This window comes from Gekko japonicus, unplaced genomic scaffold (assembly GCF_001447785.1).
Source record: "Gekko japonicus isolate JY-2015 unplaced genomic scaffold, Gekko_japonicus_V1.1 scaffold101, whole genome shotgun sequence".
NCBI lineage: Eukaryota > Metazoa > Chordata > Lepidosauria > Squamata > Gekkonidae > Gekko > Gekko japonicus.
In genome coordinates, this window is record NW_015165238.1 from 1,691,117 (window position 1) to 1,713,517 (window position 22,401).

At 42.8% G+C, this 22,401-nt stretch overlaps 2 protein-coding genes across 4 annotated transcripts in view; one reads left to right on the forward strand and one right to left on the reverse strand.

Moving 5' to 3' along the window:
* Positions 1–1,296, forward strand: part of MLLT10 (myeloid/lymphoid or mixed-lineage leukemia; translocated to, 10) — a 147,684-nt gene extending 146,388 nt beyond the window's left edge. For all 3 annotated transcript variants that reach the window (XM_015410006.1, XM_015410004.1, XM_015410005.1), the window contains one exon: positions 266–1,296. In XM_015410006.1, the coding sequence (XP_015265492.1) occupies positions 266–310 (45 nt within the window). In that variant the 3' untranslated portion in view covers positions 311–1,296. The remainder of the gene's footprint in view (positions 1–265) is intronic.
* Positions 1,297–6,166: 4,870 nt separating this feature from the next.
* DNAJC1 (DnaJ heat shock protein family (Hsp40) member C1) overlaps positions 6,167–22,401 on the reverse strand; it is a 116,289-nt gene continuing 100,054 nt past the window's right edge. Inside the window, exons 10-12 of the mRNA XM_015410011.1 lie at positions 11,551–11,599; positions 7,624–8,105; positions 6,167–6,328 (exon numbers count right to left, since the gene is read on the reverse strand). Of these exons, the coding sequence (XP_015265497.1) occupies positions 6,260–6,328; positions 7,624–8,105; positions 11,551–11,599 (600 nt within the window). The 3' untranslated portion in view covers positions 6,167–6,259. The remainder of the gene's footprint in view (positions 6,329–7,623; positions 8,106–11,550; positions 11,600–22,401) is intronic.

The window sequence follows — 22,401 nt, forward strand, 5'->3', positions numbered from 1 at the left end:
AGGGAACAAAAAGCCAGGGCCACCTGCTGCTTCCATAGGGCTCCTTCGGCTTGAGCAGAGACACAGCTGGGAGGGAGAGGAGGTAGCAGCAGTGTCCTCAGCTCTCCCAAGTTGGGTCTGTTGCCATAGAACTACTGCTGAACACATGAAAACTTAAAGTGTTTTGTGAAGCATTAAAATTATATGGAACACCGTGCTGTTTTGTATAATCACACTATTTGCCAGTGATCCAAAGTTTGTGTGATGCATTTCATTTCTTCTACAGAGACTCAATGATAAAACTGGACCAGTTGCCCCAGAAAAGAACTGACATTTGGGGAAATGAAGAGAGAATTTAAACTGTGTATCCTGCTGTGATAGCACTTCATCAGGCTGCAATCTGCAGCCCCCCCCCCTCTCCCTGCAGGTATGACTAAGCCACAGCAAGGAGCTAACTGCACACCAGAAAAGCGAATCTTCTTGGAGATGTTATTGTAAGGCTTGGACCTTGTTGCTTTTTTGTTGCACTGAAAATGAACTGTTTTCTTCAGATTTCACGGAACTCTGGAAAAAGTCTTTTGCATACCGGAGACGCCTGTTGAACAATGGTTTGAATTCTGTTGCTGAATAAGTAGCCAGATAACATATTGGAGTGCTGATAAATAGCCAGCCAGTTCCATTTCTTTGTCTGAAGAAAGCAAACCAAATTTGCAATATCTGCCAATGACGGGTTGTAGTTCCTGTAGATCGTTAAATATCAGTGTTTAGAAACACCAGTTTTCTCCAGCCGAGGACTAGGTAAACTTAGTCTTTTCTTGACTTTTTAATGGATATTTTGCTAGAGCATGAACTTTTGAGGAGACATGACAAAAGGTGGTTAATCTTGAGATGGATTGTTAGGGTTGCTGGAAAAAATAATTTTTCAGAGATGATAAATCTTACCAGATGAGAAAGCAGCTCAAGTTCTGGTAGTGTTTGACCTACCCCAAGTGCCTGTTGCTTACCTCTGTTGGGTTGGAATGGCTTTAAACAGCTGGGCGTGCACTAAACAAGTCTTGGAAAGTCGCCAGAGTGGTCACCCTTGCACCAGCAGCCTCCCCCCATTTATCTGCCTTTATTAGAAATATGTGTCACTGTAGATAGCTCAGGCAAATTGCTACCTGGGTTGCTTTCCACTAATAAATTACCAAAAAAGAGGAGGGAGATTTTAATGTTTCTAATGAAAAGGTCTGAACGGGTGAAGTGTTTGAATATTCACTTTGAATAGTTTAATTCATGGTATGACTATGCAGCATAGCAGAAGATAGATTGAAGTTGGGGGCTAATGACCACTAATTTGAATTTTTAAAGTGTGAATTATTAGTGGAAAATACCCAAGTATAATTAGACCTTCACTGTGTACTTAATTGGAATAATCCTATTGTTTCTGCAATATTGCTTGGTTAAACATTGCACAGTTCTTACCTCATTTCTGTAAATAAGGTTTTGTGACTGTTTTGTATTGTGAAAAATTCATAAAATGTGGATATTTTGATTTGTAATATTTCTAATTGGTAGATTTAATTGAAAAGTAAATAATAATTTATTTTTATATGTTCATGGGAATTTTTAAAGATGTCAAAAATCACTTTTGTAGATAATTTACTAAATAAATCTGTATGGTTTAATTTGCTTAAACCACTCGTTAATATTCTGTAACAATTTGTACAAATTGCTGTTTTGCCTAGATGTAAAATTGCAAGTTTATAAAAAGTATGTACAAAGCTTTGGTTAATAAATTTTTAATATTGTTTATGGTTATAAAAATAAGGAAACTTGGATTTCTTAACCATTCTTTCTCCTGTTTTATGTCTGTTTTCTCAGATGTATTATTTAAAACACTTAAATCCCACCTCTGGTACTGTTCATGAGACTGCTTTCAACAATTATTAAAATGACAGCATAGTTAATGAAAACTCACAGTGAAGCTGATAAAACAGTAATAGGATCAAATAGCCCACTGTAAACACCAGCATAAAAATTTACTATGTGAGAAGGGAACAGGGACTGAACAGAAGCCTGGGAGAAAATCTTCAGGTGACTCCTGAAGCTCCTGTAGTTTGGTGCCAGGAGAGTGATGTGGGGAGGCAACTCTCTCATCTGGATGACATCCTGTGCTCCTATCGATTACCCTTACTTACTTTAGAAGAGGGAGTGGTGGTGATGGTAGTGAGAACACACAGCAGAGCCTCTGTAGCTGGTCTTCATTGTTGTGTAAATTTTGGGGGCAGGTAATGTTTTTTATAATGTCCTGTAAGTGGCCCAGACTGCTTGGGGCTTTATAATCACCACTTTGAAATATGCTTGGAAGCACAGTGGCAGCCACTGTAGAGTTCGAAAAGCAGCAAGGTATGTTCTCAAAGTCACACTAGCAAGTAATTTTGAAAACTTCAGATGCTTTAAATGGTATAAAGCAACACAGCACACTACATCAATACAACCGGAGTAAGATCAGACCGTGGATAACTGTGATCAGAGGAAAGGCTTCTACTAGCTAAAATATTTTGTGCCACAGAGGATACCTGGGCTTTCATCGATAAGCAGGGACCTAATAGCACCTCCGAGCTGGGACCCAGCTCCTTTATGGGCAGAGCATCCCAGTCAGTCTCCATTGACAATATGAAGTCAGGCTATTTATCAGCACCTGGGTTAGATTTTTGCTTATTAGCCTTGCATCCTGTCCATTACTGATTCTAGACCTTACCGAAAAGTAGAGTTGCATGTCATTTGTACTGTGATGACTCTTCGTTCCAAATCTCTGGATGACTTTTCCCAGTGGTTTCCTACAGATCCTGGATTTTATAGCGACTAGATGGCCAGATAGGAGTGGAAACACCAGCATGTTGTGATGCTCTTGATACTTGTTTCAGTCAGTATGTCAAGAAATATACCATGGTTGACACTATTGAAAGTCAGAGAGGCTCAAAAGAGAGATTATCATCCCTCTGGGTAACCAGGGCAGTTTCAGTTCTGAAATGGGCCTAAATCATTACTTTCATCCACAAAATCTTAGAGTTGCCCAACCACCATGAAACTGGGGGAATTTTTTTTTAATTTGGCTGGTTCTAGCTGTCAGGATCCAAGGAGAGCACTTGCAGGAAGAATCAACTACCTTGTTTAAGGGAGCACTCACTATCTTCTTGGCCCAACCAGACAATTTCCAGTTTGTAAGCCAGGAAGAGCGAGAGTTGCCCAATGGTAGAGCAAATGGGATTCTTCCAAACACCTCATTCACATCATCAGAGTCCAGCTGATACTAATAAAAGACAGTTTCATTCCGCTGCAGGTTGAAATTGTTTCTATAATTTCTTAGTCTCTTAAATTCTATTGTATAAAACTGGAGATATCTGGGCAATGTTGTAAACTCTACATTTGCCTGCAAGGCCCTTTTTACCTGCAGTTTTGAGGCCAGGCACCACATACATTTAAAAATTCTATTTTATTTGGCAGAGGGTTGTGGCAGTGGCGAGCCCATGCAGTAAACAGTATATTCCACCTTCACTGACCAGGGGGGCAGGGGTTGCTACTGCATATGAAACTGATTAACATGACTCCTGGTTTAAGAGTAGTGCTAATAATAATGTTTGACTATGTTTAGTGGTAATGGGGAGATTTCACTTACTGAGGGGTGGGTAGAGTACATGACACTCTAACCTATCCCTGATCCCTTAGAACAACAGGACTTCTAGATAAAGGAGTATGATCAAGAGTTAAGTATGAAGTCCTGTTAGTAAAGGTAAAGGTAAAAGTTCCCTTGCTCGAAAGCCAGTCGAATCCGACTCTAGGGTTGCGGTGCTCATCTCCGTTTCAAAGCCAAAGAGCCAGCGCTGTCCGAAGACGTTTCCGTGGTCATGTGGCCGGCATGATTAAACACCAAGGTACACGGAACGCTGTTACCTTCCCACCGAAGTTGCCCCTATTTATTTATTTATTTATTTCTTCGGCTTATATACCACCCTTACCCCAAAGGGTCTCTGGGCGGTTTACATAGTGGTTCTAACCAACCAATTAACCTGACTAGGGCCACATTGTCTACAGGGTGGTGACTGCCTACCAGCACCCCGAGCTAGTTGTCATCCGGCTTCCTTCCGCGGCTTCAGATATTGGCGTCCTGGTGCCCTTTCTGGAGCCGATCTTCCCCAAGCAGCTTTTTCTGGCAGGTCTCGGCGCGTGGCTCTGTGTTGGGTGCAGTTCTGGCTACTGTCCACAGGTGGCTCCGCCGCACGTCACCACGCTCTCCAAGGCTCCACTTCCTCTGGGCTCCACCTCCGACCGTTGTTCTACCAGGTCGCCAGGAACAGTTCCGCCGCCATTGTTGCCGCCGCCGAGCCCTTTACCTCACGAGGAGGAGGGGGTGCCCCCTGCCACCTAGGGCAGGTACCCACTTTATCTACTTGCATTTATGATGCTTTCGAACCGCTTTATCTACTTGCAATGATAAACACTCAACTCCTATTGATTTAAATGGGATTTACAACATGGCTAGGTCAATCTGGATTATACCCAGAGGCCATACATACACCCTTTCAGCCACTGGGCCAGCTAAGCATGCTTAAAGCTATTGATGCTCAATATGTTAGGATTAGAATGTGCCATAAAATATTTACCAGGCTTCAGACTCCTACAGATGTTTCCCATAGGAGGTTCAAATTATGTATGAGTCAATATGTACTAGAGATAGCTGCCAGCATGTGCAGTTTTACTTTTGGTTCCATAAAATAGGCAATGATTTGGGAACTATACCTGAGACACTTCTGATGACTTGCATTTGTTGTGAGCCCATGTGTATATGGTAGTAGTTGTTTGTGCTTGAATGTATAACTTTATTTAACAGTTACCTTTATACCTTACAGCTTCACTTTATCTACAGAATCAGAACAGTAAGTTATCAAGGGATTTATATAGGTTCAGGCTGTGGAGTGGATGCCTCTTGATGCCCTAGTGCCTTGCACTGACCGTACAATATTTGCTACATGCCGATGCCATTCAAGCTGCCACCTTATTCTTCGATCCTGTTCTTTTATAAATACTAGTAGTTTACATTTTTGAAGCACCTTGATCAGAATTAGAAGGCCCCAGCTATACTGAACAAAGGTTATGATTGAACAAAGCTTGTGCTAATGTAGGGCATACAAGTGATTCATGAAAAAGCTAAAGTTCTCCATCTGCATAATATCTCGTTCTGGCCTCTGATTGCTGCAGTAAGCCTTACCTCGATTAAACTAACCCTGTAGAGGATGTTATTTGGTCACTTACGCAGCAGGCAGCCTAGGAATAGTTTTCTGTAGAGTTTATTTCAATAAAACATTTGTACTCTGCCTTTTTCCTAGGACTCAAGACAGATTACGTATGTAGCACTAAGTTGCTTTGGGCTTACCAAATGCCAATGAGTATGGGATCCTTTAGGGACTGGTAATTCTTACTCCAGAATTGGTATAAATGGGGTATAAATGCACCTTGCATTGTAATTCAGAAAAATATCCCTGCCTGTGAGTTTACAAAATACTGTACAATGCTCTTCCCCTGAAAGAAAGCTGAAGTCCAGGATGTATTTAAAGTGTTGTTGTTTAGTTCCACATTCTAAATAAGGATGCCACCACCTAAGGCTTCCCAGTTGCTATTTAGTGGCAAACTATGTGCCTCCCTAAGTGGCTGTACTGTTTGATATGTAATTTTGAACAGGCACTTGAAAGTATACCCTACTGGCGCCGTCTGCTTATTTGAAATACACAGATGCAGGTTTTAGAAACAAAAATAAGATTTCCAGCACCCTCCCGGCATCTCCAGACGTCTATTCAGTGGTGGCTTCTGCAAAAGCCTTAGTACAGTAGACAAAGGTGGTGTTGAGCTTACAGAAAGCACAGTTCACCTGACTAAAAGGAAAACAAATGTAGAAATACAAAATAATTAGTGTAAAGGCAAAAGAAAAAGGCATATTTGTCATCCCCAGCAAGTAGACTTGCAGTTTAAGCTTTCGAAAATATTTTTATACAGTACCAGTGTGCATCAAATAGCATAGTTTCCTAAAATATCAACTGAAGATAAGCACTAGAGCATGCCCCTACTTTCCAGTACAAAAATACATTTTGATCGTACTAAACACAATTTTAAAGGCATAAAATTTATTGATTTGTATTACTAAGGCACATGACGTACTGAAATACTGACAATACAAAAATACACATGACTGCATATGATGTTTAAAATATCCCAATCCGGTCAGCACAGTTCTTCCACATATTCAGCTCTTTGCCATTCTTTTCTTTTGTATGAGTTCAACCAGCAACTTGTATCTAGCCACACATTCTTCCTGTAAGGAGAGAGAAAAAACTTGACCATTAAAATCTTAAAAGCACTTTTGTTATAAAACAACACTTGCAGTTAAAAATAGTTATGCAAAGCTTCAACATTTTGGGAGTCTTGCAAGGGTTAGTTCACATTACTGAATTTCTCTACGTGTGTTCATGACCACAACTGTAACCTGTAAAAAAAAGTGTGTGAACAAAGTGGTTCGTGTCACCCTGATCAAAGAAGATCCAGGAGCAGAGGCAGATGGGCTACCTCCTAACTGAGATTGTAACTCCACTATTTGCCGGAGATTTGGAGCTAGGTGTTAACTCACTGCACACACACCAACTGGCTCATACTAACACAGAAATTCAGTATTATGAATCTATTCTTAATGGACTTGCATTCAGAGAAAGGGGAGGATTAATATTTTTCTGTGCTATCTAGAAGAACAAGGAAAGTTTTACAGTTCTCTAAAAACAAATGTCCCCCCCCCCCGATACACTGAATTCCTACTCAAACACACTATGCAAGGAATCATCTGAAACCCAACAGTACATTTTAGGTCCAATATGCTGACTTGACTGTCACACAGTTTTAGAATCAGTGCCACACAAAACCAACCCAAACCTCAGAAAAGTCCTGCCCTGACAATGAAAGGAGGAAGGAATGGTATCTGAGACAGATTAGTCAAACTCCATTCCTGGTTCTCAAGTGACATTCTGTGAAAGCCCAAGTGCCTTCCCTCTTCCTTCCTGTTGAACTTTTGGCACAGGCAAGACAGAAGCACCCTGCTGTTCAAGCACTTGAAGCTCCTTTAACAACATTGACCCCTTTCAGAACCTAGCCATTGGCAAATTACAGGATGGATCAGGAACACTGGCCAGCGCCTGGCTGCTTATTTCCTGTATCTCAAACTATGCACCATTCAGCTGGTAGGCAGTTTTAATGTGCCACTTTAAGAACTATGGAAATGTAAATGGCTTACTACATTTCTTACTTAAACACTAAGACACATTCCAGAGTTTAAGCTCTCCTTGTTCCATTTACAGAAATAACCCATGGAAGTGGAAAATATGAGCAGGACAGGTGATAACCATCAGAGCTGCAGACAACTGGTCCCAGTTTAACATGCACACCTACTTTCCTCTAGGCTTCACTCTGGACTCCAAATACACTTTAACAGGTGGTTGTAGAGTGTAAAATTGCTCACTGAACCTGGCTAGCCTTTAGAAGACTGGCTTTTGTTTCAATATTAGACTGGGGGATTGTACCTAAGAACAACATGGTCTATCTGCATAAAAACGCTGACTCTACCTTGCTTTTCCCTGGAACGTATTTTGCAATTTTATCCCAGCGCTCTGCTGTGCCCTTTGGATACTGCTGTAATGCAAGCTCCAGAAGTTTCTGTTGATTTTGAGTCCACAAATCTTCTGAACTGTGACATCTCTCCCTTTTCCTGGACTCATCATCACTACCCTCCTCTTGTTCTGTAGTGTCAAAGTCCTTCTGGCGCCTCCACCGACATTTGTCCTCTGCTGTTTCTTTCACCACTGGGAGCGCAGTGTCAGCTTTGGCAGCAGCTTTCCGCTTGCGATGTCTGGTTTCGCTCAGTGCGGTCTGCTGCTGATCTGTTGCTGCCATTTCCAATGGCTCTGGATCACAGCTGTATTTTGCTGCTTCTTCCTCTTCCTCTTCTTTTTCTCTCTGTGTGATTATATGATCTGACAAGTTAACACCGGCCTTGCTGGATTTTGAGTTTTGGGCCAGCATTTTCAGCTCTGAGAGCCTAATAATACCTGTTGGAAACAGCACTTTTAGTTTGATCTGTAATGAGTCAAATGAACACTGGCGAGGGGAACCCTAGTTGCTAAGTTGGTCTGCTGTTATCCTCCAGTACGATTCCACAATAGTTATCCTCAAACATGAAGGCTCAAATTTACCCTTGAAAAATCTGGATATCTCCTTTTTATTTTCTTCCAACTGAGGGTCCCCAACTATCAAAGCACCTTTCTTTTGGCAAAGCTAAATGCTTTTCCCTCCCTGTTTTGGTCAGATTCCAAGGAGTATCCTACTCAAACAGACTATTTGTATGTGGTCTGGGGTGACTCAAACTTTAGCTCATATTTTCTCTGCTTGTGAGTTGGTCAGAGACCTGGATACAGCCAGTGATATGTTCCAGTGCCTCCATGTCTTCCCTGCTAGCTGATACTAATTTTGGTATTTCTTTGGTTGTGGCTAAATTTTTGGCAGCAGTGGATTTTATGCAAGGATGGAAATAGCGGGTGGTCTTTCTGAGACTGGTTCTGTCCAAGACTGCCAGGTCATCGGATGTTAAATAAACAAACAAGATATATGGTTTTAGAAATCAGGAGAGAGGAAGAATATAAATAACAAGATGGGCTGTGTGTGCTTTTAAAAATTACTTTGTTAATGCAGATACACCTGGCTTAAAGCAGTCCAGAAATAGTATCAATTCAGTATGATCTTCCATTGTATTCTGGTTCTTTTGTTAACATACATACACACTACAGAGTACGGTTGCTGTACAGTCACAGTTCATCTGAAATGAACTGCAATGGCTCCATGCAGCAACAGAGCTTGGCCAAAGAAAGCCTCACTTGTTTTTATTCACCTTTTTGCTTCTCTGTAACGGTTGCTTAGGCACCACTCACAACTTGGAGCTGATTCTTACATTACCCACTTAATGAAGGCATATAAGCTTTATGGATGCAGTTACAGGCAGAGAAGGTGGCCAGCACATTCAGAAGTGGCTCTCACACCTACTTACAGCATCCACTAGTCCACTTTTCCCTTGTTCTGCACTCCCAGGAAGGAGAGATCACAAAGAACCAGTGATACATCCATCCCATGTTTAGTTTCAGAACACTGTCTGAAAATACATGATGCAGGAGCCTTGGTGAGCAAGCAGAGTTGGGTCTGGACAGTGCCTGAATGGGAAACTAAACTGTCATGGGAATTATGAGTAATAAAGTCTGGATATAAATATAAACAAGAGGGGAACCGTGAGAAACCAACAGGACAAGGGAAATCTTATACCCATGCTGGCCCCCAAGTTACTCCTCTCTTCTGTTGCCACCTCAGCCTTTTCCTTCCTCCCCAACCATCCTGCCAGCCAAAACCTAATTATCAGGGGGCGGGGGCGGAGCGGGGGGAAGGAGGTCTGAAGCACAAAGTGCATCCCACTTGCTTCCTGCTCCAAGCTTCTTGCTGCTGCCAGCCTGCTGAAGGGGGTGGGACATGCTTTCTCCTCCACCTCCCCAGCAGCAGGCTGGTGACAGTGGTAAGAGGTTTGAAGCAGAAACAACCAAGAAGTGCTTTCTGCTCCAAGTTAGGATGGGCAAAAAAAAATTCAGGTTTTTTTCTGATTCCAGTCTATTTGACTGGAAAATATCTGTATTCCCACATACTCCCAAATACCAGTATCGGTATTGTATTGGTATTCGGGTAAATATTCAGGAAACCCGAATTTATTCGGCTCCATTATACCCTATAACGGTATAATGGAGAATCTCACGCATCAAGTTATGCTGCTGCAGCAGTGTGACTCAGAATGAACTGAAGTAATTTAAACTAACTGCCTTCAGTTCCCTTGCCGATCGTGCCATGGAGGTGGTGTAACTCAGCGAGCGAACTGGAGGCATTTAAACTTTAAATGTCTTCAGTTCCCTTGCTGAGTTGTGCCATGGCAGTGGCGTGACTCAGAGAGTAAACTGAAGTCTCTTTAAATGCCTTCTAGCCATGCCTACATTAAAGCCGGCTTTTATTTGAGTGTGGCTATTTCTCCAATTTGTATTCAGCTCGGTATATATGTGCACCCTACTCCAAGTCTCTCTTTGTCTGCCACAATGCTGCTTGGGGGGGATGGCTCCTCCAACCAGTGTTGCCTCCTCCTCTCCTCCCTCCACTTGTCTTGTTCCTGCCACCATCTCTTCCTCCTTTGCCTGCAACTCTCCTGCCATTTCTATAACCTTGTCTTCCTCCTGCTGCCACTGCTTTCTCCCCTTAACGGATCCTTAAAAAAACAGTGTAATGCCAACCATGACCTCATGAGCTCTTAGTCAGCATTTTGTTGTCTGAGTCATGAGTTCTGTTGCAAGCACAGCCACTACTTTTCTGATTTGGGAGTTTTTAGCCTTTCCTATTTTTTTGCAAACCTTTGAGTTTATAGAAAAATCCCACCTATATCTACATGGACCCACTGTGTCGATTTTTTGATATGTACTCGGGTTTCATAATTGGATGATTACATACACTTACAGCAGCCTTCACTCATTCTAGAATTATTTGCTTTTTGCAAGCTTCCCAATAACTGCAAAGGAAGCACTAATTTCTACAACTTCACTTCTCTTTTGCATTGATCTTTATTGCTATGCAGCAGATGAGCACCTGTTGGCATTCTCCAGCCCATGCAGAGCACTATAAAGCTGAGAAGTGCAAGGTCAGTATGATCCAGGAATTCTTACACACAAATCACTTAACACACACAAATCACTTAACAAGATTAGTTATGCCTCAACTGTTAAGAGGTCCAGATTATGCAATTGTTTTAAACAGACAAGGCAAATCAGTGGCCCACCAGCATTCTGGTACAAATAAAATAGATGAACTAAGTCTTCAAAGTTAGTTCACCCCATCCTGCTAAATTTGCTCAGTTAAGCACTACAGTTTTGTAAAAAGGGGAAGGAACTGATAACAATGCCAGTTTAAAAAGACCTTGGCTGGGTGTTTGTTCATCCCCTTCTGCATATATTCTGAGTGTGGCCAGAGGTGTGACCAAAGGGCAACAGCCAAACAGCCATTGGCCTGTGGCCCAGTGTGTGCATGGCCATCAGAACCATCACCCGTTTGGGATGTCCTTGTGGTTCATTCTCTGCTTATTTATTTTATTTAAAACATTTTAATGCTGCCTTTCCACCCAACTTAGGATCCCCAAGTGGCAAACCGTCAAAACTATTAAACAAATTTCTAAAATCAGTATTAACAAGTTTCTAAAATCAGTATTAATTAACACACACAATTAACTACACACAAAGAAGGGCCCCTAAACATGACTGTAGTGACTGAGCAGATTCATATGGGAGTAAAAACTACTTTTGTATCGGGGGGGAGAGGTTGTCTCTTTATGGTTTCATTATTTTGTTTTGTATGCTGTGTGAGTCCCCTGCATTTGAGAAAAGCAGGAGAAAAATATTCTAAAAAGAATAGGCCTTGGAAACATACCTGGAGCACATGTAACAGAATCCTTAATCTGCTTGGCTTTCACAGTGACCTGTTTAGGAGAAGAAGAAAAAGCACAGAAAACATATTTATCTCTATCAAAACTGCTCAAAGACCTCTAAGTAAAACTGATTACAACATAATGAATTCCATTAAGTACTAGCAGTGTCTGACCATGACACGTTAATGGTGATGGTAATTTAGGTCTGGCATTAACATGTTGATGACAGTGTTAGTTTGGGGCCAGGGTCTTGGTTTATTAGGGTGGCTCCCTACTTGAAGTCCTGGTGGAAGAGCTCTGTCTTGCAGGCCCTGCGGAACTGTAAAAGGTCCTGCAGGGCCCTGATGTCATCCAGGAGCTCATTCCACCAGTGCAGAGCTGCCACTGAAAAGGCCCTGGCCCTCGTCACAGCCAGCCTGGCTTCTCTAGGACCCGGGATGGCCAGACGTTTTTGGGACTCTGATTTTAGTGCTCCCTGGGGAACATGTGGGGAAAGGCAGTCCTTTAGGTATATAGGCCCCTGACCATATAGGGCTTTAAAGGTAAGAACCAGCACCTTGAACCGAATTTGGTATGCTATAGGCAGCCAGTGCAGTGCTTTTAGCGCAGGCTGGATGTGCTCCCACACAGGGAGACCCAGCTGCAGCTTCCGGATTTGGGACAAGGGCAGCCCCATGTAGACAGCATTGCAGTAATCCAGTCTCAAGGTGACCATCGCATGGATCACTGTTGCCAGGTCATTGCATTTGAGGAAGGGAACCAACTGCTTAATCAGCTGAAGATGATAAAAGGCTGACTTCACAGTGGCTGCTACCTGGGCCTCTATCATTAAGGAGGCATCCAGGAGCACTCCCAAACTCCTATCCTCTGGTGCTGGGACCAGCGGTGCCCCATCGAGGGTCAGGAGTGGGATCCCTGCCCTCGGACTGCTCCAACTCAGGCACAGGGCCTCCGTCTTCGTCGGATTCAATTTCAGTCGACTCAGTCTAAGCCAACCAGCCATGGCTTTCAACGCCAGGTCCAGATCTTCCAGACTAGAGTTGGACTGGCCATCTAACAGCAGACAGAGCTGGGCGTCGTCTGCATATTGGTGACAACCCAGCCTATGGCTCCGGGCAATCTGGGCAAGGGGTGCATATAGATGTTAAATAGCATCGGGGAAAGCACCGCTCCCTGGGGCACTCTGCAAACTAGCGGGTACCTTCAGGACAGCTGTTCTCCCATGCCCACCCTCTGTTCCTGACCCAGAACGAATGAGGAGAGCCATTGCAAGGCAGACCCCTGAATCACGGTGTCGGCAAGGCGGTGGGTCAGCAGTTGCTAGTCAACTGTGTTGAACGCTGCTGAGAAGTCTAACAACAGCAACACTGCCAAACCGCCCCAATCCAGATGCCTCCAGAGATCATCTGTGAGGGTGACCAGTACCGTCTCTGTCCTGTGGCCTGGTTGGAAGCCGGACTGGAAGGGATCTAGCATGGAGGTATCATCCAAAAAACCCTGCAACTGCCTCTGGCAGATCCATAAATATCATGATAAACTATCCACAGTTAATCTCCAGGATCTTGCAGAGGTATCCCATCTCAAAGCAGATGATACCCTTCTAGCTCTCATTGTCACAGTCCAACAGAGCCAGATAAACTCATTCAGTGAGCTTAAGGGTGCCTAATTCCCTTAATTACAGCCCATTTTTAAAAAACAGCTGCTTATGCTACTGGCCATCACAGCATCTGCAGAAATTTCCACTTGGTTTCTTACATCTGTCAATAACTCCTGGATTTTAAAAGCACGGGACAATCTCCTAATTCACCTTCTCAAATTCACTTACGATTTTATAAACTTTTATCATTATCTCCTGCTCAGAGCTTATTTTTTTCTCTATGCTGAAAAGAGTTCCAGCCTTTCTTCATAAACGAGATGCCAAACCTATGATCACTTGGTATTAAGATCTTTTTAAATTTTTCCCATACATCCTCTTGGCAATCCTGAAAAGTAGCCTAGTATTCTTCTGGGCCATTGATGTCATCAGACTTAAAAGCATATAACTTTGGTTTGGATTGAACTGTCTAAATTCACAGAAGAGGTGAGATTCAATCTGGGAATTTACTGGTTTATAGCTCATTCTCTAATCCACCCTAATGTTGTTTTTTACATGTCTCCCAACTTTTAAGACATACTTTTTAAGACTGTTGGGACTGCATCGAATATTCTAGGAGTACTTCTGGACCCGTAGTCTGTCATTAAATGCAACTCAGGACTGAGAACCTCACCAGTTACCTTCTTTCGTCCCAAATCAGCCTGTTGCTCAGTCACATGAGGATGCTCTTGATCAGCTGGAGGTTCATGGAAGCCAATAACCAACAACACTTATTTCCCAATCTGTACAATGGGAACAGTGAACTGTATCACACTGTGTAGAGCAATGGGAATACAATTCCAATGACAGAAGAAAGAGCAGCCATGCAGAGCTACCATATAATGATGCTGTAACGATTTCATGTTGAACTGTGTGCGTGACTTTAAAAGTTTGGATGCATGGCTGTATGATAGTCTATAGTAGTGGAAACAAGCAAGTGGTGTGATTGGTGAGTGACAGAGAGGGGGAGGGGTTTTGGAAATGATTCTGTGTGGATGAGCAGATATGTCAGTCAAGAGTGTCAGTTAGAGATATGACAGTTGATGAAGTCAGTTAAGCTATGTATGAGAGAGAAGGAGACTTATCCCTGTGTGGGTTGTTAAGTTCTATGTCTTAGAGTTGAATAAGACAATTGATAAGTTAAGTTCATTCTGAAGTCTGAAGGAGAGACAGTCTTGTGTGTTATGAAAAGTTGAAGTATAAACAAAAAGTAACCGTGTATGGCCTGAAGGGAAAAGGGTTACAAAGTTACATGCCCAGATCCCTGTCAGTAAGAGAGAAAAGGGTGTGATACACCAAGCATTTGTTCAATATTCAAGCCTTCCTGGTTACAATGAATTAATTTTTTATTTGTGAATTACTTCAATAAATCCTCTTTTATTCAAATATACCCACTCTGAAAGAAATACTTCCCAGGACCACATAGTACCTCGAATGCCTTAAACCCTCGACATACCTACCCAGAAATAGAGAAAGCATAAAGGTTTGGAAATCCTTTTAAAATTTCCTGGTGGCAGCCGGAATATCCAGTAGAATAAAATATAAAGAACACTTTTAAAGTAAAACCAGCCCTCCCCAGTTAAGGGGTCGTCACAGATGCGTCCGTTTATTATGCCTCTAAAACCTTCTGTACAAAGATGGAGCAAGATCCTTAGTCTGCTCCATTCCTTGACCTTCTTCCTTTGCTCTTCCTGGGCCCATGTAGCTGAGGGCACCATTTACAAGAGAAGGAAGGAAGTGGGGTTTGGTTTTTTTACATCTCCACATTCCTCTTCCAACAGTCTAGATGAGCCCTACATCTGCTTTTCAAGCACAGGGCATACCACTTTCCAAGATGTGTTTTGTCTTACTTGGGACCCACATATTTGTAGAACCATATCTCCTGGTATGGTAGGAACCTGTGCACCACGCTCCAATCCTCTCAGACCTCTCTCCTGACCACTGCCTGCCCTCAATCTGTAAGATCTGACACAGCCCATTCTCACCCATTCTCACCTGTGGCTCCAACCCTCTTGAAAGGCTTTCCTGAGAAGGTCAGCATTGGCCCAATTTTGCATCAGGCTGCCTTATTTTAAAAGCATTTTTGAAAGTGGGTACTGCTGTTTGTCATGACCTGTAAGTGGTTTTATTTGATGGTTATTATGTGCTGTTTTAATTGTTATAGAGCCAGTGAATACTGGCTTTTGTAAAGCTGCTGCTGACAGTGAGATAAAAGTATTTTAATCAATAAATACTTGCATCCTGGAGATTCTTTAAAATGTACACTCTGGTAAACCCCTTAAAAATATTCTCTGATAACACAACTTGTAGATTTTTCTTTGTGAATCTATGGTCTAGAGACCCTTCAATCATAACATACATTTTACTTAGATCCTGTGTTGTTTTGAAAGTTAACACCTTGTACCAGCAACGTAATTTAAAAGCCTATGTGTCTCCAGGAGCTTCATCTAGACATGGACGGCACAGCGATGGTTAATCGTTTCACCATCTTCTCACTGACATATGGGATGCTTTCATAACTGCACCCCTTTAACCTCACACTACCAGGCACCATGCTAATTAGAAAAGTGTGCTTATTTCTATCCACCTGTCGATTGTTTTGCTGCCTACCTGGGCCTTTTTCATGACGGCAACAAATCCCCCATCAGTCTGCTATTGCAACCTGAATGCAAGAGATTAGTGACCGCAGGGGCAAGCAGAATCAGTTTACATCCTCTCAGGCAAGCAAATGATATTATTTCATGAGGATGAAATTGGAGAACTCTTTGCCGTCACAGTTCAGAAAAGCTGCAATTAATAACTACGCTAAAGGCTGGTGTCCCCCCCCCCCAGAAAATGCCAGTGTGCTACTGCCACAGTTTTCACTACCCCCGTGGATTTTTAAACCTTTTGAAATAATGGCCAGATCCTGAAAAGCCCCTGCCTATGTGAAAAATGCTTCCAGATGCACGAGGAGGGGGGTGTTGGCCAGTTTTCATGGCTGGTAGAATGCCTCATAAGGTACTGCTCTATGACCTCCCACATACACCTTCATGGAGAGATGCTACCAGAAACAGGAAACTAAAAAAGCCCGCAGGCAAGCATAATGTAATGCTAATAGGATTTTTCTGGATCTCCACCTGGACCTACAGATCTTGCATGGTCACCATGCCTTACTCCAAGGCTCTTGATCTACCTTTCAAAAGTGATTGTTCATGGAACTTCATATCATATTTACTTGCATTACAATTTTGAGAGATACAGCAGCATTCAGAATCGTCTCAGAGTTTTAGGTCACACATCATGGTTACAGCAATAGTTAAATGACTTATTGGACCTTGTCATTAGGAGGCTGTGTGCATTACATGCAACAGGTGCCATGCACCAATACCAAGTGTGTAATTACGGGGTTCATATTATGAATCTGGTCAGTTCAGAATATGTCCAAATCTAACATCACTCGCCCCAGCCCCAAAATTATTCCTTGTCTTGATATGTTTCATTACTACTGCATGGCTGTGGCGTGAGTTCAGACCAGGAGCCCAAACCCCACTTCTCTGCAGGCACACGTGTACAAGGTTTCATTACTAATCCCTGGGGGCCTGTGAATGAATAGCACACAGGCTGTCTGAAATTAACATGTAACAGATTGTGTGAATGAACTATAGTCCCTTGCTTGGGGGGAAAAAGATGACAAGACATAAATGCCATTATTTAAAAAGTTATATCATACATATGCATGCCCTGGTGACTTTAAATTACCTAACTATGAAATCCTGTTTTGTCCGTGTACACTGTTCTATAAACAGACCTTGGAATCCAGACTAGCATGTAGGCAATCTTGATATATCCCTAGATGCAGAGGTCAATTCGGGGGGGATCGCGGGGGATCGTAGTTCCCCCAGGTGAGGTGCGGGAGGGCGGGGCACATGACGAAGCCCCACCCCCTGCTTCCGGCCCCCATTCAGCCAGGAGGAGGCAGGAAAAGAGGGAGAGTAAGTTGCTTCCTCCCCGCCTCTCCCCACCCCTGCCTGCCTGGGGCCAGGGAGGGCCTTGGCGGGGCTTCCTCACACTCCTGCCGGCCTTGCAGGTCCACCGCCGGGCCCCTGATGTCAGGGGGTGTGGCATATGCTAATGAGTTATGCTAATGAGTTCCCCTAGCTCTTTTTCTACGAAACGACCCCTGCCTAGATGTATCATTCTATCATCCCAAGATATATCCTTAGATATATCCCTAGACATATCATCCGTTCACCAGCAGGTGACTGACACCACAGCCAGCCCACTGCACTGATGCCCATGACTTGCATACCCAGTAGGAGAGTCAGGCCAAGGTGTGCCATCTGCTTTGCCCCTCTCTCCTACTATCTCCCTAGACTGCCTGTTAGTACCTGTGTATACCATAAACATAAACATATTTTCAAGGATATGTTTAATGATTAAAAGCGAATAATTCTGGCAACAATTAATAGGCTATACCATGTTTCATGATAATTACTGAAGAGTTCAGTATCCAAATTGGTTGGCTGCCCTACCCATTTTGACTGTCTGAGACATTCCTGTCCAGATAATAATCATTATTTTGTTTACCACAAAATTTGTTCTCTAATTTCAAGTTTTTTTCTACCTTTCAGGTGGCAAAAACTAAGCTCCATGTGCTAAGGTAGCATAGGCTGCAGTAGTTTACAGCTTTCTTTCAAATATTGAGTATATTTGCCATTTTGCTTGCAAAAGACTAAGGCATTTATACATTTAAATTCCATTAATATGCATATCAGTACAATTTTATATGCTAAATGATACATTTTATGTTAAGGCAGCAGAATAAGTTCAGGGAAGTATTGCATATATTTCAGTTTCTCCCCAAATGGCCATAAATAGGATGCACAGAGACCACCCCCAAACAAGAGCACATAATGAGCAGACAACCCACTGAAAATTCTCCCCAACTGCTCAACTTAAAGATACAAAAATGTGGTATGCCCAACTATTGTGGGATGAGATGTTTTCTGCTATGCTTCACATCTACATCCTTATTTTGTACAACTTATGAACGGCAGCATCCACATGGGCTACATATTCAATGTACTGGCCACAGAAAATGCAGAACAAATTCCAGGGAGTAGTAAGATAATACACATGCACACCTGATCAATGCGCATGCACCATCAATTACAAACAAGGAAAAAACATTCTTGGCGAAAGCTAGGCACTCTCCATGTTCTCCAAAAGAAGTTCAAAATTAATCAAACTGTGGAGAGGAACTCACCCACCACTAGGATATGCACATGGTTAGGAGAGAGAGGGGAAATATTTAGTTAATTCTCCAAGTGGCAAGAGGGCAAGAATGAGACATTAAGTCTGAAGCTACACATTCAGCAAGGAAAAATGGGTCAAACAACAGATGTTTGGAGGCAGACCTGGAGCACTGGTACAGGTAACCAGGTCAACTGGCAGGAACTTGGATTAAAGAGAACTGAAGTCAGCTTTCCTTTCATAATCAAAACATTTGGCCAAAACATATCTAATTAATATCACAAGCCAGAACCAGTAATTTAATAAATGCCGCAGTATCTTTTTACTTGCGAATTTAAAAAGTGATACACTATCAACCTGAGAGGGCGTTTTCTTTTTCACAGAGAATTGAAATGGTTTATATGTTAAATAGTTACTTTGCCTGTTTAGATTCTTAGGACCAATTCTCTTGGAAAACAACAGACAAAGAAAGTTGTGGACTGATCAATGCACCCCCCCCACCCCATCATGCTACGTGAGTTTGGTGGTTGGCCTTCAGTCTGGGCCCACTCCTGTTTAGCAAAAGTGCTGTACTGGTATCCCACAGCTGTTCAAAAGGGCTGTCTTCCTTTCCCCAAGTGATAGCAATGGCTGGGGAAAATATTTCACGCAAGCCATTCAGAGCGAAAAACCATAACTTGCCAGTATACCCATATTTAGACTACTGTGCCTCATACTATAAAAGTGGTATGTCAGAGATTGACAAGGTACAGAAAACTGCATCAGCTGTATGAGGAAAAGGCTAAAGAAAATGGAAGCTTTTTTAGTTTAGAAAAAAATTGCATCCAAGTGAGGACTACTGAGAAGGTGTTCTAAAATTCACCATAGAAGGTGTGTTCCTACCATGTTGCTTCTATGCCTGCCTCACTGCTAACAGTGTTTTGTGTGTGGATAATTTCACCGTTCCTATTCAAGATCTGGAAGCATCTCAGAACTTCCTTGATCTGACACAATGGCCATCATGCATTATCTTTTTTATCACACTCGCTTCCAAGAAAATAAGGGAAGCATATATAGTTCTTGCCCACCCTTCTCCCAACAACCCTGTATTGTGAAACTAGAAGGTGGTCACTGCACAAGATAACCCAGTGAATTTCATGCCAAGGTGGGTATCTGAGCTTGGGTGTCCCTGCTTCAAGTGGGTCACTGTGCCACACTGCCTTTCTATGTAAAGCTCTGGCTACCTCAGCCCACTTTGTTTTATAAGGCTAAAGGATCTTCAAGAAAAAGGACTGCGCAATCTAAGCTATTTTCTGTGGCCACTTTCAGTTGTCTAATAGCAAAGCTTTGAGATATTCCACCTGACCCATAATCATAATGCTATCTTTAATACTTTTCTCTCTTGACCGCATAGAGATTTTAACCTCCTCTACCTTGCAGAACTGAACTCAGCCATATTATAAACATTTCTGAAATCAGGGACATATGGGTTCCCTCTGGAGTAAGGCTCCGTCCCCAATGTGCTGAAACCTCTAATTCTCACAAACAGCCAATGAGGAGATAAACCTGTATGTGGACTGTAACACTTCAGAGTGAAGGCAAGGGCACACAATGTTCCTCTAAATGAAGAGAGTCCCTGAACATAGAAAACTAACACATCAGGTAGAAAGCTGGGCTAGAACCCTGTTTTCTGACATGCAAGTTTTCTGTGTATGATTCACTCATGGAAACCCTTGAAGTGGTCGAGTTCAGAAATGGTGATTTTCTCATCAGCTTTAGAACTAAGGTGTATCTCAGTATTTTCATGTATCATCATCATCATCATCATCATCATCATCAATAATAATAGAACAGGCTCTGGGCAATTTACAGTCATTATAAAACATTTAAAATTACAATTAATGTATAGTTAAAAGCAAAAACAGAAAACATCGATAGGACAATAAATTCAACCAGTCCAGGTGGCAATTACAGGGCAGGGGAGAGTATGTGGGGGCCATAGAAAGAAAGAAAGAGAGGGTGCCAGTCTCAACCTCCCATTGCTGCCCTCAACTGAAAGCCTGATGGAACATCCCTGCCTTGCAGGCCCTGCAGAACTGCAACAGATCCTGCGCGGCCCTGGTGTTATTTGGCAGAGAGTTCCACCAGGTTGGGGCCAGGTCTTGATATTTATACCCTGCTTCGATCCCCCCAATGGGCACCCAAAGCAGCATACAACATTGTCCCCACACCATCATTTTATCCCCACACTCTGTGAGGTAAAGTTTAGACTGAGAGAATGACTGGCTCAAATTCTCCAAAGTGGGGATCTGAACCTGGGTCTCCCGCTTCCTAGTGCTTTTAGACTATCACTCTGCTATTTGCATAGGTATAGAACTTTACGTAAAGTCACTGTCGGTATTATACTACAAACAGAAAAAATCAAAAAATCCCCATCTCACCATGCTCTCTTTCTAAAAACACGTGTAGGACACAGGAAAGGTGGTGGTGGGCACCACACTGCAGATCTAGGATAGCACCCAACAGTATCCCAGCTCGGCTTTCCCATATCCTTACCCTACAGTTCTTGGGTCCGTCCTTCTCCAGTCCTCTTATGGACCCTATCACCCTTTGCTACGTCCTTCAACCAGCACTAGTGATGAAGGCCGAAACAGCAGAGGCACCTCCCCCTCAGGGCTGGCAGGTGGGACAAATCTATCCACTGTCATCAAGAAACACCCTTGACCCAGAGCCCACACAAGATCCATCCACAAAACCACTGGAAGGAAAGAAGAAGCGTGACAAAAGCATTATCTTAAGTATTCCATGGCTGCAAGATCCACTAGGATTAGAGATCTAAGGGAGAGGGACAGGTGAAGAGAGATGGTTAGGAACACTGCTTAGGTGTTTATTACAACTTCTCAGACTGACAGGGAACTGTTTTAGACACAGAGAACAGTCCCTATGCGTTCAAGCTACAGACCGAAGAGGGAAATCTGATTTATGGCAAGTCTGCCTTGATGAAATCCCATGGAAAGTGTTGCTGAAGCCCTTTACACCTCAAGTTCAAATGCTTAAATTATAAATGTTATCTTGCTCTACAAATAAACCATGTGCGTACGTGTATTCAGCTCACCCTATGCTTAGGCAAGAATTTGGCAGTCTATTCTATCCCCATTAATGTCCTGCTGGCTACTGAGTTAATGCAGGGAAATAACCCAGGGAGGGTGTCAAAGTAAAATACAGGGCTAGGATCCAGAGTTCCCATGGGCATAAGGATTTCCACCCATGAAGCACAACTTTCTCACCTCTTCCCTCCCATGGAAGCCCAAAATGTCTCCAAATCCTGTTCCTACTATAAACCCTTGCACCTGTAGAACCACTAGTCTGGACGCAATCCTAGTTTTCAGGGATGCTTCCCTGTGCCTCATGGGAGCAATGTTCCCTCTAAGCTGTGGTGTCCTGTGAACAAAAATTCTACTTTGTGGGCTACTGGCATTAGAGTTCTGAGCGAGTGATTTGGCTACTGCATAAATTAGCTTGCCCTGGAGCCATCCTTCCTGAGCTAAGACAAAAATGTGTGAGCTGGAGGCTAAAAAACTGAGCTAGCTCACACTAACTCAGCTTAGAGGGAACACTGCATGGGAGTACCACTCTTTTCCTATTACTTGAAAAAGGAGGATACTTTTGAACTTGCATTATTTCTCTGGCATATCCCAAAGAGACGTGACAGTGACAGTCTTTGTACTTTATACCAAATACACTTTCAGGTAGGGAAAAAAGGAATGCAAGTCTGTCACGACATGGCTTTGCATACAGAGGAAGTTCCATGCCTAATCCTTTCTAGTTAAAGGATCTCAAGTAGCAGATCCTGGGGAAGATCTTCCTCTGCCTAACACTCTGGAGAGCTGCTGCCAGCCAGTTCAGGCAATACTGAGTCAGATGGACAGTCATCTCTCTTCCTGTAAAGCAGCTTCATTAATACATCAAATTCTGAACATGGCTAAAAATGTGGATCAACCAACCT